The following is a 22675-nucleotide window of genomic DNA, read 5'->3' on the forward strand; positions in this document are numbered from 1 at the left end:
AGAATTTTTGCATCTATGTTCATCAGGGATACTGGTCTCTAGCCTTTTTTGGAACAAAGCCTCCAAGAAATTTTAGATTATGTTAAATAACCAAACATAACAATAACTGGTATTCCTGAGGAAGAAGAGAAATCTAAAAGTTGGGGAAACTTATTTGAGGGAATAATCAAGAAAAACTTCCCTGGTCTTGCTAGAGATTTAGACATCCAAATACAAGAAGCTCAAAGAACACCCAGGAAATACATCACAAAAAGATCATCACCTAGGCACACAGTCATCAGATTATCTAAAGCCAAGACAGAAGAAAGAATCTTAAAGGTCAAGTGCGGTGGCTCCAACTTGTAATCCCAGCACTTTAGGAGGCCAAGGTAGGCAGATCACTTGAGGTAAGGAGTTTGAGACCAGCCTGGCCAACATGGTCAAGCCCCAACTCTACTAAAAATATAAAAATCAGCCGGGCATGGTGGCAGGAACCTGTAATCCCAGCTACTTGGAAGGCTGAGGCCAGAGAATTGCTTGAACCCAGGAGGCGGAGGTTGCAGTGAGCGGAAATCACGCCATGCACTTCAGTCTGGGCGACAGAGTGAGACACCATCTCAAGGAAAAAAAAAAAGAAAGAAAGAAAAAGAAGAATCTTAAGAGCTGTGAGGCAAAAGCACCAAGTAACCTATAAAGGAAAACCTATTAGATTAACAGCAGATTTATCAGCAGAAACTCTACAAGCCAGAAGGGATTGGGGTCCTATCTTAGCCTCCTTAAACAAAACAATTACCAGCCAAGAATTTTGTATCCAGCAAAACCAAGCTTCATAAATGAAGGAGAGACAAAGTCTTTTTCAGACAAACAAATGCTGAAATAATTTGCCACTACCAAGCCAGCACTACAAGAAATGCTGAAAGGAGCTCTTAATCTTGAAACAAAATCTCAAAATACACCAAAATAGAACCTCTTTAAAGCATAAATCTCACAGGGCCTATAAAACAGTAACACAATGGGAAAAAAAACAAATTATTCAGGCAATAACTAGCACAATGAATAGAGCAGTACCTCACATCTCAGTACTAACCTTGGATGTAAATGGTCCTAAATGCTCCCCTTAAAAGATACAGAATGGCAGAATGGATTAAAATCCACCAACCAACTATCTGCTGTGTTCAAGAGACTCATCTAACACGTAAGAACACACATAAACTTAGGTAAAGGAATGGAAAAAGATATTCCATGTTAATGGAAACCAAAAGCAAGCAGGAGTAGCTATTCTTATATCAGGCAAATCAGGCTTTAAAGCAATGACAGTTAAAAAAGACAAAGAGGGACATTACAGAATGATAAATGGTCTAGTCCAACGGGAAAATATCACTATCCCAGATATATATGCACCTAACACTGGAGCTCCCAAATTTACAAAACAATTACTACTAGACCAAAAAAATGAGATCAATGGCAACATAACTATTAGTGGGGGACTTCAATACTCCACTGACAGCACTAGACGGGTCATCAAGACAGAAAGTCAACAAAGAAACAATGGACTTAAACTATACCCTAGAACAAATAAACTTATCAGATATTTACAGAACATTCTACCCAACAACTGCAGAGTATACATTATTTTCATCAAAACATGGAACATTCTCCAAGATAGACCATATGATAGGCCACAAAACAAGGCTCAACAAATTTTAAAAATTCAAAATTATATCAAGTACTCTCTCAGACCACAACGGAATAAAACTGGAAATTAACTCCAAAACTAACCCTGAAAACTATACAAATAAATGGAAATTAAATAATATGCTCCTGAATAATTTTGGATCAACAACAAAATAAAGATGGAAATTTAAAATTTAAAAATTCTTTGAACTGAACGATAATAGTGACACAACCTATAAAACCTCTGGGATACAGCCGGGCACACGCCTGTAATCCCAGCACTTTGGGAGGTTGAGGTGAGCAGATCACGAGATCAGGAGTTCAAGACCAGCCTGGCCAACACAGTGAAACCCCATCTCAACTAAAATTACAAAAATTAGCCAGGCATGGCAGTGCGTGCCTGTAGTCCCAGCAGAAGGCTGAGGCAGGAGAATTGCTTGAACCCGGGAGGCAGGGGTTGTGGTGAGCCAAGATTGCACCACTGTACTCCAGCCTGGGCAACAGAATGAGACTCCATCTCAAACAAACAAACAAAAAACCTCTGTGATACAGCAAAAGCAGTTCTAAGAGCATTAAATATATGTTAAATACATATTAAATCATAGCATTAAATGCCTATCTCAAAAAGTCTGAAAGAACACACAAATAATCTATGCTCACAACTCAAGGAACTAGAGAAACAAGAACCAACCAAACCCAAAACCAGCAGAAGAAAAGAAATAACAAAGATCAGAGCAGAACCAAACGAAATTGAAACAAAACAAAAAACAAACAAAAAGCTGGTTCTTTGAAAAGATAAACAAAATTGATTGACCATTAGCGAGATTAACCAAGAAAAGAGAATATCTAAATAAACTCAATTAGAAATGAATTGGGAGATATTACAACCAATACCACAGAAATGCAAAAGATCATTCAAACCTACTATGAACACCTTTGTGCGCATAAACTAGAAAACCTAAGGGAGATGGATAAAATCCTGGAAATAGACAACTCTCCTAGATTAAACCAGGAAGAAATAGAAACTCTGGACAGACCAATAACAAGTATTGAGGCTGAAATGGTAACAAAACTGCCAACGAAAAACAAGTCCAGGACCAGATGGAGTCACAGCTGAATTCTATCTCAATTCAAAGAAGAATTGGTACCAATCCTACTGAAACTATTCCAAAAGACAGAGAAAGAGGGAATCCTCCCTCAATCATTCTATGAAGCCAGCATTACCCTAATACCAAAACCAGGAAAGGACATAACAAGTACAGATTTTTTCAGCTTTATTTTTAAATGTTTAAACACAACAAATGCAGTTCATTAAGTCTAAGAAAAAAAATGAGCCAGAAACAGACAAGCCTAACTATGAGTTCATTACAATTTCTATTTTCTAATATCTACACTTAGGTCAAGATTTGGTGCAGTTTGACAGTTAGCTGGCAACCTCATGTGAACATAACTGAAGAACACAGAATAGGGAAAAACGCGTTTGAGCAATCAAAAATACATGTTAAAGTCAATGTCATAAACCATACGCCCTTGACAAAGCAGAAATTTCTCCTATCTCTTTTATGGATTTTTTTTTCTTATTTTATACATACTTTTAATGAGTTTAGTGATTTGGTTACCCAATCCAAAGCAGATTAAAAGATGACAAATTAAAGGAAAAGCGTTTATTAAATAATAGCAAGTTGGCAGCAGAGGGAAGTAATGGGCGATATTCTTTTTAGCAAAGGAGAACACGTACATACAAACAAAAACGCCTTAAATAGAATTTACAAAGAATTACAAATGTACAGGAGTCTGGAGTTATTTACTAAAGAAACAAATAACTCCAAACATTAATTAGTCACGTATTCAACAACAATCACTGTTCCTAAAAGCAGAGTTAGTATCCTTTATTGAAGACAGATAGATGTTTATAAATTGTTTCCAAAACTTGGCACTCCAAATAGTTTGGACAAAGGAGTCAGCCTTGTTTATCAGGCAAAGTAAGTTATGAAGTGCTTCATTTCCCAAAGATAATTGGAAAATAACTATTTTACATATAGCTTTACAGTACTCTAGCCAATTTAATTGTGGTTTCATTACTTCATTTACAAGTGCAAGCATATTTTCCAAAGCCAACCATGAAAGCTGTTTCCATTTCTGCTGTTTTGGTACCTGCTATTATTTGTTTTTTGAAAGGTTTAACTAGTAGCATAGGAGCTAATTACAGTCATGTGCTGCATAACAATGTTTTAGTCAACAACAGACCACAAATGTGATGGTGATCCCCTAAGACTGTAACAGCTGAAAAATTCCTATCACACAGTGATGTTGTAGTTGTTAAGTTGCAGTGCAATGCATTACTCACACGTTTGTAGTGATGCTGGTATAAACAAACCTATTGTGCTACCAATTGTACAAAAGCATAGCACATACAACTATGTACAGTATATAACACTGGATGATAATAAATGACATTACTGATTTATGCATTTATTATACTTTTTATTTAGAGTGTACTCCTATTTATAAAAAAAGTTAATTGTAGGCCAGGTGCGGTAGCTCCCACCTGTAAACTCAGCACTTTGGGAGACGGAGGCTGGAGGATCACTTGAGCCAAGGAGTTCAAGAACAGCCTGGGCAACATAGTGAGACCCCATCATAACAAAAAATACAAAAATCAGCCAGGTGTAGTGGTGTAGACCCAACTAGGAGGCTGAGGCAGAAGGACTGCTTGAGCCCAGGAGTTTAAGGCTGCAGTGAGACGTGATTGAGCCACTGCACTCCAGCCTGGGTGACAGAATGAGACCCTGTTTCAAAAAAAAAAAAAACAGTGAACTGGAAATCAGCCTCAGGAGGTTTCCAGAAGGCAGCATTGTTATCATAGGGGATGACAGAGCCATGCATGTTACCACCCCTGAAAACTGTCCAGGAGGACAAGATGTGGAGGTGAAAGAAAGAGATATTGATGATCCTGATCCTGTTTAGGGCTAGGCTAATATGTGTGTGTTAGTTTTTAACACAGAAGTTTAAAAAGTGGCCAGGTATGGTGGCTCACGCCTGTAATCCCAGCATTTTGAGAGGCCAAGGTGAGTGGATCACTTGTGGCGAGGAGTTCAAGATCAGCCCGGCCAACATGGCAAAAACCCACCTCTGCTAAAAATTAAAAAAAAAAGGAGGGGGGGCTTGGTGGCGCACACCTGTAATCCCAGCTACTTGGGAGGCTGAGGCACAAAAATGGCTTGAACCCAGGAGGCAGAAGTTGCAGTAAGCCAAGATCACGTAACTGTACCCCAGCCTGGGCGACAAAGTAAGACTGCGTCTCAAAAGAAAAAAAATTTAAAAAGTAAAAAACAAAAAAACACTTTAAAATAGAAAAAAGTTTATAGGGTAAGGATACAAATATTTTTGTATAGCTGTAAAATGTGTCTGTGCTTTAAACTATGTTATTACAAAAGTCAAAAGTTTAAAAAATTTTAAAGTTTGTAAAGCAAAGCATTATAGTAAGCTAAGGTTAATTTATTATCAAAGGCCAGGTGCGGTGGCTCATGCCTGTAATCTCAGCACTTTAGGACGCTGAGGTGGGAGGATCACCTGAGGTCAGGAGTTCAAGACAAGCTTGGCCAACATGCTGAAACCCCGTCCCTACTAAAAATACAAAAATTAGCCAGGCGTGGTGGTGCACACCTGTAATTCCAGCTACTTGGGAGGCTGAGGCTACTTGGGAGAATGCTTGAGCCCGGAAGTTGAAGCTGCAGAGAGCCATGATTGTGTCACTGCACTCCAGCGTGGGCAACAGAGTGAGACTCCGCCTTAAAAAAAAATTATTGAAGAAAAAATTGTGAAACATTTAATGTAGCCTAGCTGTACAGTGTTTCTAGAGGCTACAATAGTGTCCTACTACTATAGTGCAACTTCCTAGGCCTTCATATTCACTCACTGACTCACCCAGAGCAACTTTTAGTTCTGTAAGCTCCATTCATGGTAAGTATCCTATACAGGTGTATCTTTTTAATCTTTTACATCACATTTTTACTGCACCTTTTCTATGCTTAGATATGTTTAAGTACACAAATACCGTTGTTATAATTACCTACAGTATTCAGTACAGTAACATGTTGGACAGGTTTATGGCCTACCAGGACTAGACTACAGGATATAGCAGGTGTGTAGCAGGCTATACCACATAGGTTTAAGTATTCCCTGTGACGTTCGCACAACAATGAAATTGCCTAACGAATTTCTTAGAACATTTCCCTGTCCTTAAGTGACATATGGCTGTAATTCCTCTGGGCGACTATGCCTGAGATTCCAATAGCTGCCACTAGCATGGTGCGGTACAAAGAGCACTAGATTTGCAGGCAAAAGGCTTGGCCTTTGAGTCCTGGCTTTACCACTTGCCAGCTCTGGAGTATCTCACTTCCTCACTGAGTCTGTTTCTTAATAGGGAAAATAACATGTACCCTCCCTTCCTCAAAATTGTGGTGAAGAACTTTGTAAGTTCTAATTGTATTGATAATGCTGAAAAGCACTCTTATCTTTGTTATGGTATATATATTTGGCAGATAGACTCTCTTCAGGTATGATAGAAAATAGAACAAAACTTGAATCAAGCATGCTTCTTCCTTGAAAATATCACTATTTAAATAATAGTCAAACTAATTTCTTCCTTTAAAGTCTGAATATACCAGGACCTTTATTAAAAGAAATGCAAAAAATTTGGTATAGATAGGCCCCATGGGCCTGAAATTTCAACTAGTGCCTTGGTCTAGGATATCTTCCCAGAAGCACGCATCCTCTCTTCCTTGAGTCCAAATCTTCTGGACTATGTATGTCCTGTTAATGGAGTTCGTTTAACTGTAACAGAAGTTTTCCAGCAGACTAGCCTTTAGTTACTGGCGTTCAATTCATGTCTCCTGCCATGCTTCGTTATATAACTTCCCAGTGCTTTTCCTGATAAGAAACTTTACCTCCACGTGGCTTCTCTTTCTCCACAGCTGCATCCACTCTCACTGGTGGTCAAAGCAAGTTGACTTGACCTGTGGGCTCATTCCAGCAGAAGTTGTTAAATCACTGAATCTTCTAGCATCCCCTAGATCAATTCTCATTTATCACTGTAGAGATTTTTGTGAAACTTTCATTGTCAGGTGTGTTTACATTCTCCCTTCCTTTCCTATTTTGTTATGAACAAATATATCAGGATAGTTTTCAAAAAGTTATTCAATGATTTCTTCATAGTTGTTTAAATTTTTTTCATAGCTACTCCTCTAAAATTGTACAGAAAACTGTGCCTGCTTTGTAAACTATAGTAAAAATAAAAGTTAAAACAAACCTGGCTTCTTTTCAGCACAATATGGTTGACTTACTTTACATGAACTGATGTTGACTAAGAACAAAGTGATCTGATAACCAAGTTTTTCGTTCAAAGCAAAGCAGAGTTTACAAATTTGAGCTGGGGAAAAATATGTGCAGCACCCCAAATCACAGTCCTCTAAGGAGACATCAGCTATTATAAGCAGGTCCAAATCCTGTCAGAATGTAAACTCTTTCCTAATCCCTAAGTCATTTCTCGTCTAATTATTTTAAGAGTCTTTTTGGTTGTACTATTTTTAAAGTAAAGCAGAGGGACACACAAATTAGCTGAAGGGTTTTTAAAGCCACTGATGCATTGGGTTGATAAAAGTTAATCCCATCTAAAATTGCAAATATAATTTTATCCTGATGCCTTTCTTAGACTAGGCAAAAGTCAGAAGACTTTTCATCAGGAAAGAGATGAGAGAAGATAGCACTAGACACAGTCTATCCCAGGAAGAGATCATCTAACCACGGTAGTTAACAAGTATTAACCTAATTCAAGCCTGGAGCTTACCTTTACAGAGTCTGCCATAAATAATGAAGTATCGTACTTCTTCCTTGTGACAGATAATGGCGGTCATGTTGCCTCAAAGCAGGCAGCATTTTTTCCTTTTCTGTTTAATTTTAATCAGTTTTCTTCTATACTTGATCAAATAATATATATTTCACAGCCAAAGTGGTAATATGTAATATCATTATACTCTATTACAACTAAATGAAGACTCAAGAAAATAATCAAGAGTACATCTTGGCCTTCTAAATTATTCTGAAATTATACTGAAGTCCAAGTAACTGAACTCCTTGTGTGGCTAGATTTTTGTTGTTGCTGTAGTGTTTAACTTTCAGGAAGAGTCAAATGATAAGCCAATTTCAGGGATTGAAAGACAGTAGGAGGCACAAATTGAGATCCTGTCCACATGGATGAACTGCTTATCTCTTTTCTATTTACTATCCCGGACAATCAGATGCTATGAATATGATGCCTCCAAAACACAAATAAATATACTCTATTTTTAACTGGAAGAATGTTTAGAAAGACTGATCTATTCATTCAATGAATATGGATTGAATACCTACTACATGTCAATCACTGTTCTGGGAACTAGGAATACAGCATTGAACAAGAGAACAAAATTCCTGACCTCACATAACTTAATTCCAGTAGGGAAAGACAGACAAATAAGCAAAATATATAGTATGCCATATACTGATAAGTGCTATGGAGAAAGATCTTGAATTATAAGATTAAGACAATATCAACTTTTTTTAAAAGAGTAAACTAGGATTAAAGTAGAAATTTTAGTACAGTCACATGTCCCTTAACGATTTGGGAATGCATCATTGGGCTATTTCATTGTGTGAACATCATGGAGTGTACTTACACAAACCTAGATGGTGTAGCCTCCTACACATTTAGGGCATGTGATATAGCCTATTGCTGCTAGGCTACAAATCTGTATACCACATTACTGTAGTGAATGTTGTAGGCAACTGAAACACAATGGTATTTGTGTATCTACGCTTATGTAAACATAGGAAAGGTATAGTAAAACCACAGTATTAAAATCTTATGGGACCACCATCTTATAAGCAGTCTGTCATTGACCAAAATGTCATATGCAGCACATGACTGTATATACATATTACCAACAAGAATGACAGGGATAATTGAGATGTTACTGCGCAAAGTTTCAATATGGGCAAAAGCTAATGTGCTCTATGTGCTACCATATAAAAGGTTGTTTAGTTTATGACCCACATAACCAAAGATAAATCAGAACTTCTTATTCTTCAATCACAGCCTGGGCTCATCAGGAAAGGCAGCCAGTACTTCAATGGACTCACTGCCTCTACCTTCCTTCTTGCTTGGATGAAGAATCTGAATCTAGAAGCCCACCAAATTCATCCAACAGCGTAAGCAGATGTTGCTTTGGAAAATATCTCAGCAGAGAACTCTCCTGGGAAGTATTTCATCAGTCTGATACTTCCAACTCTGCCAGGGAATAAGCTCACCAAAGGCTTCTCATCAAACAGCTCTGCCCTAAACACCTCGGGGATTCCCCAACAGTGTCTTGCTGGCCTAATGACACTCATGTTCCTTCTCATGCTTACCTTTCTTTGCCTGATGTGAGTGCAAAAACCTATCTCAAGCAAGATAATTGTAAAAATAAAAAAATTAAATAACAAATATCTCCAGAGTACTTCCAACAACTACTGTCATATTTAGGAGGCCACTCTGTGCCAGGCTGTCATTAAGGACATGAGCTCCAGAGCAAGCCACCTGTCACTTGTCAAAGATTATAATCTAGGAAGAAAGATACTGTTCAAGGAGCCAGAACTACTCTAGCTGTGGTTTCTGCCATGTAACCACGAGCAAGTTACTTAATACCTTTGTGTCTCAGTTTTCCCATCAGTAAAATGGAGATGGGCATAAGAGTGCCTCATATAGAGGATTTTTGTGAAGATCAAAATAAGCAAAAACATTTAAAGCACATGCAAACAAGTACTCAAGTGATATGAGATCTTCTTATCATGGTTTTCTAGTCCCTTTAAACAGTATCAAATTTCATATTACATTTATTTAGTAGAGGAGATCCTACACTTAAATACTTCCTTCACTAATAGGATTCTGTCTTTGGGAACTTTTCCTTTTCTTTACCTTTTTCTTTCTTTCTTTCTTTTTTTTTCATGAGATGCAGTCTCACTCTGTTGCCCAGGCTGGAGTGCAATGGCGCAATCTCAACTCACTGCAACCTCCGTCTCCTGGTTTCAAGCAATTCTCCTGCCTCAGCTTCCCGAGTAGCTAGCTGGGATTACAAGCGACTGCCACCATGCCTGGCTTATATATATATATATACACACACACACACACACACACATATATAATATACACATATATATACACATATATATACACACATATATATACACACATATATATACACACACATATATATATACACACACACACACACATATATATATATATATATATATATTTTTTTTTTTTTTTTGAGATGGAGTTTCACTCTTGTTGCCCAGGCTGGAGTGCAATGGCACGATCTTGACTCACCACAACCTCTGCCTCCCAGGTTCAAGCGATTCTCCTGCCTCCGCCTCCTGAGTAGCTGGGATTACAGGCATGCACCACCACGCCCAGCAATTTTGTATTTTTAGTAGAGACAGGGTTTCTCCATGTTGGTCAGGCTAGTCTTGAATTCTCGACCTCAAGTGATCTACCCACCTCGGCCTCTCAAAGTGCTGGGATTACAGGCATGAGCCACCACGCCTGGTCTTCTTTCCCTTTATTTCCTTTTAAAGTAAATAGACAATACCAATATTTGGATTGCTTTTCTTTTAGGAAAATGGCAATGGCTCCATGGAAAAGTAGTATATTGAGAGAAAAGTGCTAAACCAAGAGCTGGAATACCTGAATTCTAGCAGGGGGCTGTCACCAACTAGCTGCCCTAACCAGGCATTAGTTGTATAGCATCATACAGAGAAATCTGCATTCTACTGAAGGGTAGCAGACATTTTACAAATAATAATACAATTTTAGACATATTCACTATTAAATATGCTTCTTTTTCTGTTATCATACTGTATAGTTTAAGTATTCTTTCCTTAAGTCACTAAACATAAATTTGACTTCAAAATAAGTGTCAATCATAAAAACACAGGCGATTCAAGTATGCATGTGTCTACATATTATTTGTAAGTGCAAAATACAAGGGAATGAGCAGGTTATTTTCTAGATATTTCATACCAAACTTGCAGGAAGAGAAAGGATGTTATGGTGAATATCTTAATTCTCAGCGGTGTAGCTCTACACTCAGTTATTTGACTTAACAATAATACCTCTCCAGTGATTTTCCTCCAACCCATTATTATCCCTCAGTATATTATTTCAACTAACAAATTTACATGATGAAACAGAAAGTGGAAATGGCTAAAGAATACTAAAAAAGAGCTGCCAGGTAATGAGTGTCCTATAGATGCTATTAGTCTTTGGTCTACTCCATCAATGAGATGGTGGAAGGAAACAAAGTTGATTATACACAGGGTTAAACATACGTAAAGCAACTAGCACAGGGCATGGCATATGGTCAGTACCCAATATATAGCTATCATTCTTACTATTACATGCAGCCATATCACATACAAAAGAAACAAATCCCAGGGAAGCTGGTTTCCTTACTTCACACAGGTAGTCTGTAGGGATTTGAACCCAAGTCCATTGAGCACCAAAACTTTACCTCTTGCTTCCAAAACCCCACTTTGCCAATTGTAGTTGAATTCAACAGTATAAAGTTCAATGCACTGAAAATTCACTTGACATCAAGATTCATTTGACTAACGAAGTCTGAGGCATTTAAGTAACTGCAACATAACAAGTTGTTTTTATTTTCATTTTTTTCTGGAGACAGGGTCTTACTCTGCCACCCAGGTTAGAGTACAGTGGCATGATCATGGCTCACCGCAGCCTTGCCTTCCTGGGCTCAAGTGATCCTCCCACCTCAGCCTCTAGAGTAGCTGAAACTACAGGCATATGCTACCATGTCCAGCTAATTTTTTAATTCTTTGTATAGATAGGGTCTCACTATGTTCCCCAGGCTGGTGTTGAACTCCTGGACTCAAGCAATCTTACTGCCTCGGCCTGTCAAAGTGCTGTGATTACAGGCATGAGTCACCTTACCCAGCCAACAAGTTGTTTTTAGATTCACATGAGCTTGCCACTCAGCATGAGATTACCCGTATATTTTGTTAGCCTTCTCAGTCAAAACTTATTTAAAATAACAAAACTACTCTGCCCCATTTATAAATCTCAACACTATACACCTTTTAATGATCACATTTGGGTAATCTACTATAGAAAGTGGTACAAACCCTTGATAGGAAGTTATTTCTACTACATGCTGCCAATTCTCATGAAGGATTTGTGACATACATAGTTTCTTCTAGTAATATTAGCATCTTAGGAAAAATTTAAATTGCCTCTGGATGTTCTGTCAATTCATTAAAAGATAAAGGAAATCTAAGTGACATTTGTTTATGAACAAATTGCTCAGAGAACTGAATAGGAAAATATTTGCTAAATTGGCATATTGTTAACAGAATGATGAATCCTTGTTAATAGAAAAGAAAATGCCACGTTCACATAAGGTGTGTATCTGACAAGAAGAATGACATAGAGGGCTCAACAATTGGCCTGGGAACTTGATTAATGTATAAAGGAAGAATGAATCATCCATTCAATTCCTGAAGATTCGTCACATACCTGCTGCCTAGAAGGAAAGACGGACATGGATCTACCATCAGCAGTACAGTGGGGGAATTCCCACTCACGACCTCCCCTCTGTCCCCCTGAAAGGGGCTTTTTCCTTAATAGTAAGTTGTCCCACTGAGGAATGAATGGCCCTTCCTGAGACCTAAAGATGAAGGCCAAAGGAAAAAGGGCATTTGTAGTAGAAGGGTCAGCGAGGGGAGGAACTATATTCAGAGGCAAATGATTATTTTTTAATTATGAAGGTCTTGAGTTGTTCACAAATATTCCATCCTTCCAGCATCTTCACCCTGGGAAGTAGAAGACCAGGGAAGAAAGATCCTGCTCTGTGACAAGTGGAGAGGAAGGGAGAGACTGCCTTAACCAGGAAGCCTCCACGCCCACAGCCTAGGCCCACGGATGGACTCGGGGGAGAGTGGCTATGAACCACCTGAAATTGTATACAAAATTCTGTGTTTACATCAGATCTCAAAGGGGGCCATGACCGCCATCAATTTAAAGGTGAAAGTTCGAGCACAAGTCTGATATAAAATCTCAAATCCTGGGTCTTTTGCTTATCAGCTATGTAATCACTCAAACTTTTCATAACTTCAGTTTCCTAACTTGAAAATGGAAAAGATAATGCAACGCCTAACTCATTGTGAAGATTAAATGAGGCAAATTAAGCCTCCAGCACAATAATGCTCACTTACCCAAAAGGAAAATCAAAGCTTCTAGAGATATTAGAAGGAATGGAATCTGAATCTATACACCAATGACAGTGACAGCACTTAGAGTCCCCCAAAACACCATCAGTTCCCTCATGTCCACCATTTTGTAACTCACCTTACAAATCTCAAATGAGTAAATTCATGCTTAATTCCACATGGTCCTGAGACTATACCACTGTGACAGACTGTTGGTAAGAAAATAAGGACATCTGGTATCTCAAGGGAAAAATCCAATACTGGAAGGAAAACATCTTAGGCTATTAGCCTTTAAGTTTATTAGGAATTAAGCCTAGGTTGAATAATACTCCATTCTTCAAATAAACAGGTTTCCAAAATCTGCAATAACTTGTGATTATAGAATAGACTTTAAAACGCATATCCTCCATGTTTGTATGTGTAATTTCCATACTTATTTATATGGCTAGTTCTTAATTACCTAGACCAAAGAAGAAAAGTAACAGAAAACCTAAACATCAAGAAAAATCCCTGATCATTTATAATTGGTGTTAGACTTGGGAAAGCTTTCTCTATCTAGGTGAGAGGCCAACCTAACATATTTGCTTCAGATGGTCCAATAGCTCTAACTGAAAATATTCACAGATTCTTGTCTCTACCTCAGACTTATTTGTTTTATAACATACACACCTAAATGAATAACTACTCGGCCTAAAAGGTAAAAACGTTTCTGGGTACTAGACTTTGACTTTACACATATTTCAGCTATTTTTAGAGTCCAAATGAAAACAGTTAGTACACAAGGAAATAAGCATGAAATTCTTGATGTCTACTCAGATAACAGTCAAGATAAGGTCAGTGGATATTTGGAATACCTCAGATACTAATTTAAAATAAAACACTTTGATGGCCAAGAACACTTTCTAAAGTTGTGCTTGAGGGTTATGGTTTGTGTTATATGCTTGATTCCTCTCTAACAAATCCCCTAGCCAAAAAATATCCCCATCTGCCATAAGGTGCTATGAGAAGTATCTGTTCAAAGTCCAGTGAGGAAGCTGACACTCCCTTGACACAGCAATCTTACCTCAGAGAGTCACTACAACTAGATCACTTTCTAGGTGTTTCAGAAGAAGCCCCAAAGTAAAAAAGAAGAGTCTAAAGAAAATGGTGCTTTTCTATTTGAATACAAAACCTTGGAAATGTTTAACTCTCTCCAGGAAATAAAATCAGAGCAAACAAAGGCAGACTTAATTGTACTGCTGTCCATATTTATCAATCTAAATTCAAAACTCTTAATTTTTAAACTAGTAAACATTCATTCAGCAACAACATACTGTAAGGTGAAAGGCACTATCCCAGACCCTGGCAATGCTCCAGTCAACAAGATTCCTACTTTGATGGAGCTTATATTCTATGGAACAAAAACTTGACATTGTGTGTAATGCACTGAACACACAATTTAAAAAACATTTCGTAAAGATCTATGATAAACCAAAGCCTATAATTAAGAAATGAGAGGCTACCATATACATTTTGCTAGACTTTCATCTTCAACAAAATACCTTGCAGGTAATTTTTAGCAGTGGCTCAGTCTTTAACTCAACTTCAAAGCAACAGTTACGTATGAAGGCCATATATGGGAACAACAATAAAGAGGCCCCAACACACACACACACCCCTCAGAAACAGGTGGAAGAAAACTGTCCTCTAAGTTATAAAACTAACACAATATACCATAGCAAAAACATCAAAAAAATAATAATCTTGAAGAGACTTCCATGGTTTCAGAACTTCCCCATATCCTGAGGATTAAAAACCTTTTTAGGCTGGGTGTGGTGGCTCATGCCTGCAATCCCAGCACTTTGGGAAGCCGAGGCGGGTGGATCACCTGAGGTCAGGAGTTCAAGACCAGCTTGGCCAACATAGTGAAATCCCATCTCTACTAAAAATATAAAAATTAGCCAGGAGTGGTGGCAGGCGCCTGTAATCCCAGCTACTTGGGAGGCTGAGGTGAGAGAATTGCTTGACCCCACGAGGTGGAAGTTGCAGTGAGCTGAGATCGCGCCATTTGCACTCCAGCCTGGGCGACAGAGCAACACTCCAGCTCACCAAAAAATAAAAGAAAAATAGAAAAGAAAAGAATTCCTATGAAGAGAATAAAGATGAACACTTATTAAGAGTTTCCCAAATACCAGGTCCTTTGCTAAATGTTTTACATTTAACACTGAATCCTTATAGCCACTATCAAGTAGGTACTATTATTATCCCCAACTTACAGATGAAAAATCAATGACCTTGGGAAATTAAGTGATTTAATAATTACTTAAATTACAGCACTTGGATGCAACCTAGGTGTTTCTGACTACTGCAGACTGTCTTAACCACTTTGCTGAGCATCCATCTCAAGAGGCAGACAGGGACTAAAGCACCACTGAAGCACCGCCCAGAGGAAAGGGTGTCCTGACTTAAAGGAATTTGTCTGGTCCTGGAGGCAGCAATTCTCTGCTTATAAAAATATGTACTTTTTCTTTTCTTTCTTTCTTTTTTTTTTTTTTTTTTTAGACAGAGTCTCACTCTGTCACCCAGGCTGGAGTGCAGTGGCGCAATCTCAGCTCGTTGCAACGTCTGCCTCTCGGGTTCAAGTGATTCTCCTGTCTCAGCCTTCCAAGTAGCTGGGACTACAGGCATATACCATCACACCCAGGTAATTTTTTTGTACTTTTAGTAGGGATGGGGTTTCATGATGTTGGCCAGGACAGGCTAGTCTTGAACTCCTGACCTCAGGTGATCCGCCCACCTCGGCCTCCCAAAGTGCTGGGATTACAGGCATGAGCCACCACGCCTGGCCTACTTATGAAAATATCTACTTTTTCAAGGCAACACCTCTACTGATTCCATGTTCACCATGAAACTTCTGGTTTGTTCTGGCTCCCATGTGCCCTAACTATAGGAAAATCTTAGCCTGGGCAGAGGGTACACATACCTGGGACCCTTGGCAGTTCCTTACTGCTTATAAATTACTAAACTTGGGTCCTGGTTTTGCACATCATTCTCAGTGAGCTAGATTAAATCAGATCTTCCCATGACATGAGATTTTTGAGCCTGGCTCTTGCACTCTGGACTGTGCTGATTCCATCAAGGTGATGCCCCAGGCAGTGGCCATGCCCAGGTGGCACCCTCTTGTCTCACCACCTCCTTCAAGCCACCTCCTTCAGCATATACTTTTCAGCATATACTTTTAAAATTTGAGAGAATTTTCTAGCTCCCCTTAAACTCCATAAGGACTCAAAGCCTCTCCTGAAAAAATGTTTTGAAACTCAGAAGAATGATAGGCAGGGAATTCCAACAGCTTTGAGAAACTATTGCTATAATGAACAGCAACATTTTCCTAAGGGGATCATTCATTTTCCCATTTTTAAAAGTTACTTTCTGTAGTTCAAATATGGTGAATTGAGAAGAAAGTTAGCAACCTAAGTTAACTATATTGGATATATGTATATTAACCATGTTGCTTTTAATTTAATATATCTTAGACACTTGTAAAAATATGAAGACTAAAAATACAAACAAAAAAAAAATACCCATACACCCAGTGTAAGAAACACTACTGATATAGCTGAAACCCTTGGGTATAGTGTTATAATAATATTATTGTGCTGCCCTTGTAACTGTCATTATAGGGCCGTGCACGGTGGCTCACTCCTGTAATCCCAGCACTTTGGGAGGCCAAGGTGAACAGACCATGTGAGGTCAGGAGTTCGAGACCAGCCTGGCCAACATGATAAAACCCCGTCTCTACTTAAAAAAAAAAAAAAATTAGCCGGGCGTGGTGGTAGGCACCTGTAATCCCAGCTACTGAGGAGGCTGAGGCAGAAGAACCGCTTGGACCTGGGAGGCAGAGGTTGCAGTGAACTGAGATCACACCATTGCACTCTAGCCTGGGCAGTAAGAGTGAAACTCCATCTCAAAAAAAAAAAAAAAAATTGTCATTATAGAAGTGAAATGGTATTCAATTAAGCAAGAGGAAAGACTTTTCCCTCCATTTATATTTGGACAGTAACAAAGTTTTTCACCCAAATCTATAAGATATGATAATTCCAGATTTGCTTGGTGAGAGAATAATGCAAGAAACCAACATACTGATATTTCTTGGTATGAATCAGAGACTATATGTACAAACTAGAAACAGGTGTGACCCCACTCAGATTATTTCTGAACAGTCATTTGGTAAGATTAGGCCTGACGCCTGGGCCATCTGTTTATATGCTACAGAGCAGAGCTTCTGGAGCTTTCAAAGGAAAAGTTTGCTATACAAATTTTCTACCATTGACTGTTACTAAATGTCAGAAATTGTGGAACAGACTCTCCAAGGGCAAAACATTTTCTAGGGACCATGCCTGTTTCCTCTTCTGGTAAAAATCAGGCTCAAAATATACCCACAGCTATATAAAGTTACCAGTTCCCTGAGACTGATAACTTCTAATAATGGATGGCAATTTCTCTGGACTTATTAACAGAAGGAAGGCAATGCCTGTGGGTTCAGTTCTCCCTGTATTTACTGAACACATTCCACACCTGGTATAAAAATAAACCGGGGCCGGGCGCAGTGGCTCATGCCTGTAATCCCAGCACTCTGGGAGGCCGAAACGGGTGGATCACGAGGTCAGGAGATCGAGACCATCCTGGCTAACACGGTGAAACCCCATCTCTACTAAAAATACAAAAAAATTAGCTGGGTGTGGTGGCAGGCACCTGTAGTCCCAGCTACTCCGGAGGCTGAGGCAGAAGAATGGCGTGAACCCAGGAGGTGGCGCTTACAGTGAGTCGAGATTGCGCCACTGCACTCCAGCCTGGGTGACAGAGTGAGACTCTGTCTCAAAATAAATAAATAAATAAATAAACAAACCACAGTTCTTCAAGAAGCTGACTCTAGGCGTTATAGACAGACCTGGTGCATGAGGAAGAAAATTACAGGAAGAAGAAACCATAGTAGGAAAAAAAAAAAGTCGAAGCAAGCAAAATAAATAAATAAATAGAATAAGCCACTAAGCCAAGCAAGGAGGCACACACCTATAATCCCACCTACTCAGGAGGTTGAAGCAGGAAGATAACTAGAGGAAAGAACTCCCAGACCAGCCTGGGCAACACAGCAAGACTCCATCTCAAAAATACAAGTTAAAAAAAAAAATTAGCTGGGTGTGGTTGTGTACCTATAGTCCCAGCTCTTGCCAGACTAAGTCAAAAGGATCACTTGAGCCTAGGAGTTTGAGGACGTATTGAGCTATGATGGTGCCAATGTACTCCAGCCTGGGTGATGGAGTGAGACCCCATCCCTATGAAAGAATAAATGCAAGTAAACAAGGACTGGTTACTGAGGCCTGCTATTCTGGTTTTCTTTCTTCTTCTTGGACAGTTTCATCTCAGTTTCCTTCCAACACTCTCCCCCCCTCTAATGTACCATAAGGGGTCGGCAATGTCCTCTTTTTCTCCCCTGGAGAGCCTCATACCATCTTCTGGCTTTAATGAACTCACTTAGGCTGATACTTCCCAATCTCTTCCCTCCAACCTGGATCTCGTGCCTGAACTCCAGATCAACAGATCCATCTGTCTATTCAACACCTCCAATTGACACCTCAAACACCTCAAACTCAGTATTTCCAAAACCGAGCTCACCACACGCTCCTCCTTGCCCCTAATAGATCTGCACTTCCTTTCACATTTCCTCTCTGTTATAGCCCCACCATCTACTGAAAACCTGAATATCAACCTGGACCTATGCTAACCCCTGCCTATTACTCGGTAGGTCCTGAATATCTCCAGATTTCAACCACCTCTCTCCAACCCTATCCAACTCCAGGTGGCTACCATCTGTACCTGAACCACGCCCTTCGACTCATTCTCCAAAGGGCTCACTCTTCACAGAAACAAATGTACCACACCTGTTTACACCCTTCATTAAACTTCCCCACTATGCTCAGGATAAATCCAAATCCTTTAACAAAAAAATCCTCATTTGCTGCCCTTACAGTCAGCCTTTCCTCCACGCACTTCAGGCTTCAGGCAGACCAGCTCCCTCTGCGTCTTTGGCCCTGTGCAGTTCTCTTTGTTGGAACTCTTCCAGCCCCTGATAGGACTCCCTTGCCCCATCCTCAGGTCACAGCTCAGAATCAACTTCCCTGAGCAGCCTTCCCTTTGCTGCACCTCCCTCTGGCCTATGGCACAACCTCTACTTCCCTTATCACAGCATGCATCATGCCTGTTTTCTTATTGGCAACCAGGGTGAGCTTCCAAGTATGTATGTGCTTGGCACTTATGCGTCTTCAGTACTGAGTTCTCATATAAGTGACTGGATGGTCACCAGGAGAAAGTTCATCTATTCCTGACTTTTTAGGTGGAATAACCAGTTTCTCTAGCTTTCCCTTACCCCAGAACCAGGCAGCCAAAGGTAGGGAGGGTCCTAGGTTTAATTAGAGACCTTTCTTCACAGGCCTTGCATAACATTTTAAATTTAAGATATTATACGGATACATAAGTACTCCATAACTTCCTACCAACTAGATTAGGGGTTTCCTAGGCAAACCTCCCAATCAGTACTCTAACAGTTAGTAGAGCTTATGGCCTTATGCTACTCTGAGAATTAGGTGTCACAGTCATCCCCATGCTTCAGATGGAGAACCGGGGCTCAGAGATATCACATAACTTGCCCAAGGTAATAGAAGCAGATGGTAAGGAAACTAGAACTCAAACTGAGTTCAGGCAATATGTCTCTAGAACCTTGATCTGACCTATAAGAATATAGTCAATGAATTTCCTGTTTACTCAATGAATGTTGAAAGAATGAAGTCAGGAGCTGGACATGGTGGCACATGCCTATTGCGGGAGGATCACTTGAGCCTAGGAATTTGAAACCAACCTGGGCAACATAGCTAGACCTTGCGTCTAAAAAAATAAAAATGAACAAAAAAGAAAGAATGAAGTCAGTAAACTGTACTAGAGATAGGGATGACCTAGTATATCATAGGGGGTATATTAGAAAATATGAAATTTGAACAACCCAGAGTGTATTCACATTTGATTCTGGATTACGTTTAGGGGGGAATATAAACATATTCAAAATAAGAACCATTAGTTATTATACGGCACCCCAAGGGAAGACTTCTTGCTCTAATCTATTCCTGCTTCATGAGGAGAGAACCTACAGGCTCAACTCAAACATCCCAGCCAGGGACACACAGTGAGTGGCCAGTGGGCTAGAACACACAGCCAGCATGCCGAACAGAGAAGCCTGCAGTGTCTTTTTTTTTTTTTTGAGACAGTTTCGCTCATGTTGCCCAGGTTGGAGTGCAGTGGTGAGCTCTCAGCTCACTGCAACCTCCACCTCCTGGGTACAAGCAATTCTCCTGCCTCAGCCTCCCCAGTAGCTGGGATTACAGGGGCCCACCACCAGGCCCAGCTAATTTTTTTTTTTTTTTTTTTTTTGAGCTGGTGTCTTGCTCTGTAGCCCAGGCTAGAGTGCAGTGGCACAATCTCGGCTCACTGTAGCCTCTGCCTCCCAGGTTCAAGTGATTCTCCTGCCTCAGCCTCCCGAGTAGCTGGGACTACAGGTGCCCACCACCACATCCGCTAATTTTTGTATTTTTAGTAGAGATGGGGTTTCACCATATTAGCCAGGCTGGTCTCGAACTCCTGACCTTGTGATTCGCCAGCCTCGGCCTCCCAAAGTGCTGGGATTACAGGCGTGAGCCACCGCGCCCGGCCTTGTATTTTTAGTAAAGACGAGGTTTCACCATGTTGGCCAGGCTGGTCTAGAACTCCTGACCTCAGGTGATCCACCCGCCTCGGTCTCTCAGTGCTGGGATTATAGGCGTGAGCCACCCGCGCCCAGCCTGCAGTCTTTAGGTGGCTTACCTCCCGCAGCTCCAGCCTCTGGGCCACGGCCTCGAGGCTTTCCTGGCCAGTGCTCTCCACGGACAGGGTGAACTCCACAAACTCGTTATTAAGCAGCTGGATCCGGGCAACCAGGCAGCTCTTGCTAGACACCGTGTAGCGCCGGGTGCGTTTCAGTTTCAACCCAAATGGCAGTGGCATCTTCTTTCTTCAAGAGCGGAGGCGCAAAGAGGGAAAAGCTACCCCCACCAACCCAGCGGTGGTGACGCCAGGAGAAATCAATCCTCTCCGAATGGGACGAACACTGTCCGGCCTCCAGCTGCTCACCCAGCAGCCGCTGCCGCCATTAAAAAGCAACGGAGTCTCCAATGGCCCGAGGAAGTGAGCATCGACGCCAGCGCTGGGGAAAGAGGAACGCCGTTACTTAAGCAAAGGTAACGCTGGGCTTTGCTTAATATAAAGAAAAGCCAGTCAAGCTGTGTCCCAATAATAAGCCGTCCCCACCCGCTGGAAAAAGGAGGCACTAACAGGACCCGGGAGGCAGGGTGGAATTTTATCTCAGAGTTGTGTTGGGCTCAGGGTCAGACTCCACCCTTCACTGTATCCTACAAATAGGGATAGCAAGCTAGGCCATCGTCAGGATTAAATGAGATAATGGCCAGCACTACTATAATCCCAAATGTTAGTATTCGTGGTCCTCTTCCTATTTTGGATAAGGTGGTGTTTCTTCATAGGTAACTCTTTCAGGTTGTAGTACTCCAAATGTCAGAGTTCTTTAGTTCTTAAGTGAGAAAAGTGCAAAATACCCCCAAAAGAGCTAGATTCCAGTCCCAATCCCTTTAGAAAATTAACGCTGAAGGCAAATGGGAGGAATAATCCCCACTAAGAATGGCAGGTGTGTGGTTCAGACGCGGTGAGGTGCCTAACAAGCGCTTGTGGAAGTATTCACGTCATCAAATTGATTTACTGATAAACATCATAAAATACCCTACAAATGCTCGTTATCCATTCATTTACCACTGGAAGAGTGGCAGTTCTGAAAATCCAGACCCCGGCCCCTCTCCAGGGTGGGGACGCCCAAACAGGCCTTCACCTAAGCGGAGCCGCGGCCCAGAAGGGGAGGCGGGCGAGGCCTTCCACGCCATCCTGAGTTAATGAGCGGCTGGGGGGGCAACAAACGCAGGAAGCCCACGGGGCCTTGGAGCACTCAGGCCCCGGCTTCTTCCGCGTCCTCCCCTTGGGAAGAGCAAGCGGCGTTGCCAGGACAACCAGTAGACTCGGAGGCTCCGGAACCCTCTTTCTGCAGCCGCGTTTCTGGACGGACGCGCTCTAAAAGGACCGGTCCCTCTGCTCCCGAAGGAAACATTTAAAGGGACCAGCGCGAGCCCTACTGGCGGTGGAGAGGTTGTCATACCCGCTTTGGAGCCACAGGACCTCGAAATACGCTCCTTACAACGTGTTTTATAGAGCGAAGTCTTGCTATGCCACCCAGACTGGACTGCAGTGGTGCCATCGTAGCTCACCGCAGCCTCGAACACCTGGGCTCAAGCGATCCTCCCGCCTCAGCCTCCCGGGTAGCTGGGACCACAGGTGCGCGCCACCACGCCGGGCTCTAACCGAGTTTTTAACCAGACCTGTTGATGGTAACTTCTGGGCTGAGGCAAATGGGAGCGAGCACCAGCTGGGAATTTTTGTATCAGCTGGATTAGTTTTTTTTCCCCCTAGACGAGTCTACAAAATCCCGGATATTTCCAGGGTCCTGAGACGGTTCCCCACCTTCTTCTGCGCAGAGGTTGCCTGTTGGGGATGAATCGCTTAGCGAGACCCAGCTATAGCTGGCTACGCTGAGCTC

General features: G+C 41.0%; 1 protein-coding gene across 1 annotated transcript in view; it reads right to left on the reverse strand.

Moving 5' to 3' along the window:
- The window catches only part of PTPN21 (protein tyrosine phosphatase non-receptor type 21), a 90094-nt gene that overhangs the window by 64454 nt on the left and 2965 nt on the right, over window positions 1-22675 (reverse strand). The window contains exon 2 of the mRNA XM_015144342.3: window positions 20845-21223. Within this exon, the coding sequence (XP_014999828.3) occupies window positions 20845-21024 (180 nt within the window). The 5' untranslated portion in view covers window positions 21025-21223. The remainder of the gene's footprint in view (window positions 1-20844; window positions 21224-22675) is intronic.

The sequence above is a fragment of the Macaca mulatta genome, chromosome 7 (genome assembly GCF_049350105.2).
Source record: "Macaca mulatta isolate MMU2019108-1 chromosome 7, T2T-MMU8v2.0, whole genome shotgun sequence".
NCBI lineage: Eukaryota > Metazoa > Chordata > Mammalia > Primates > Cercopithecidae > Macaca > Macaca mulatta.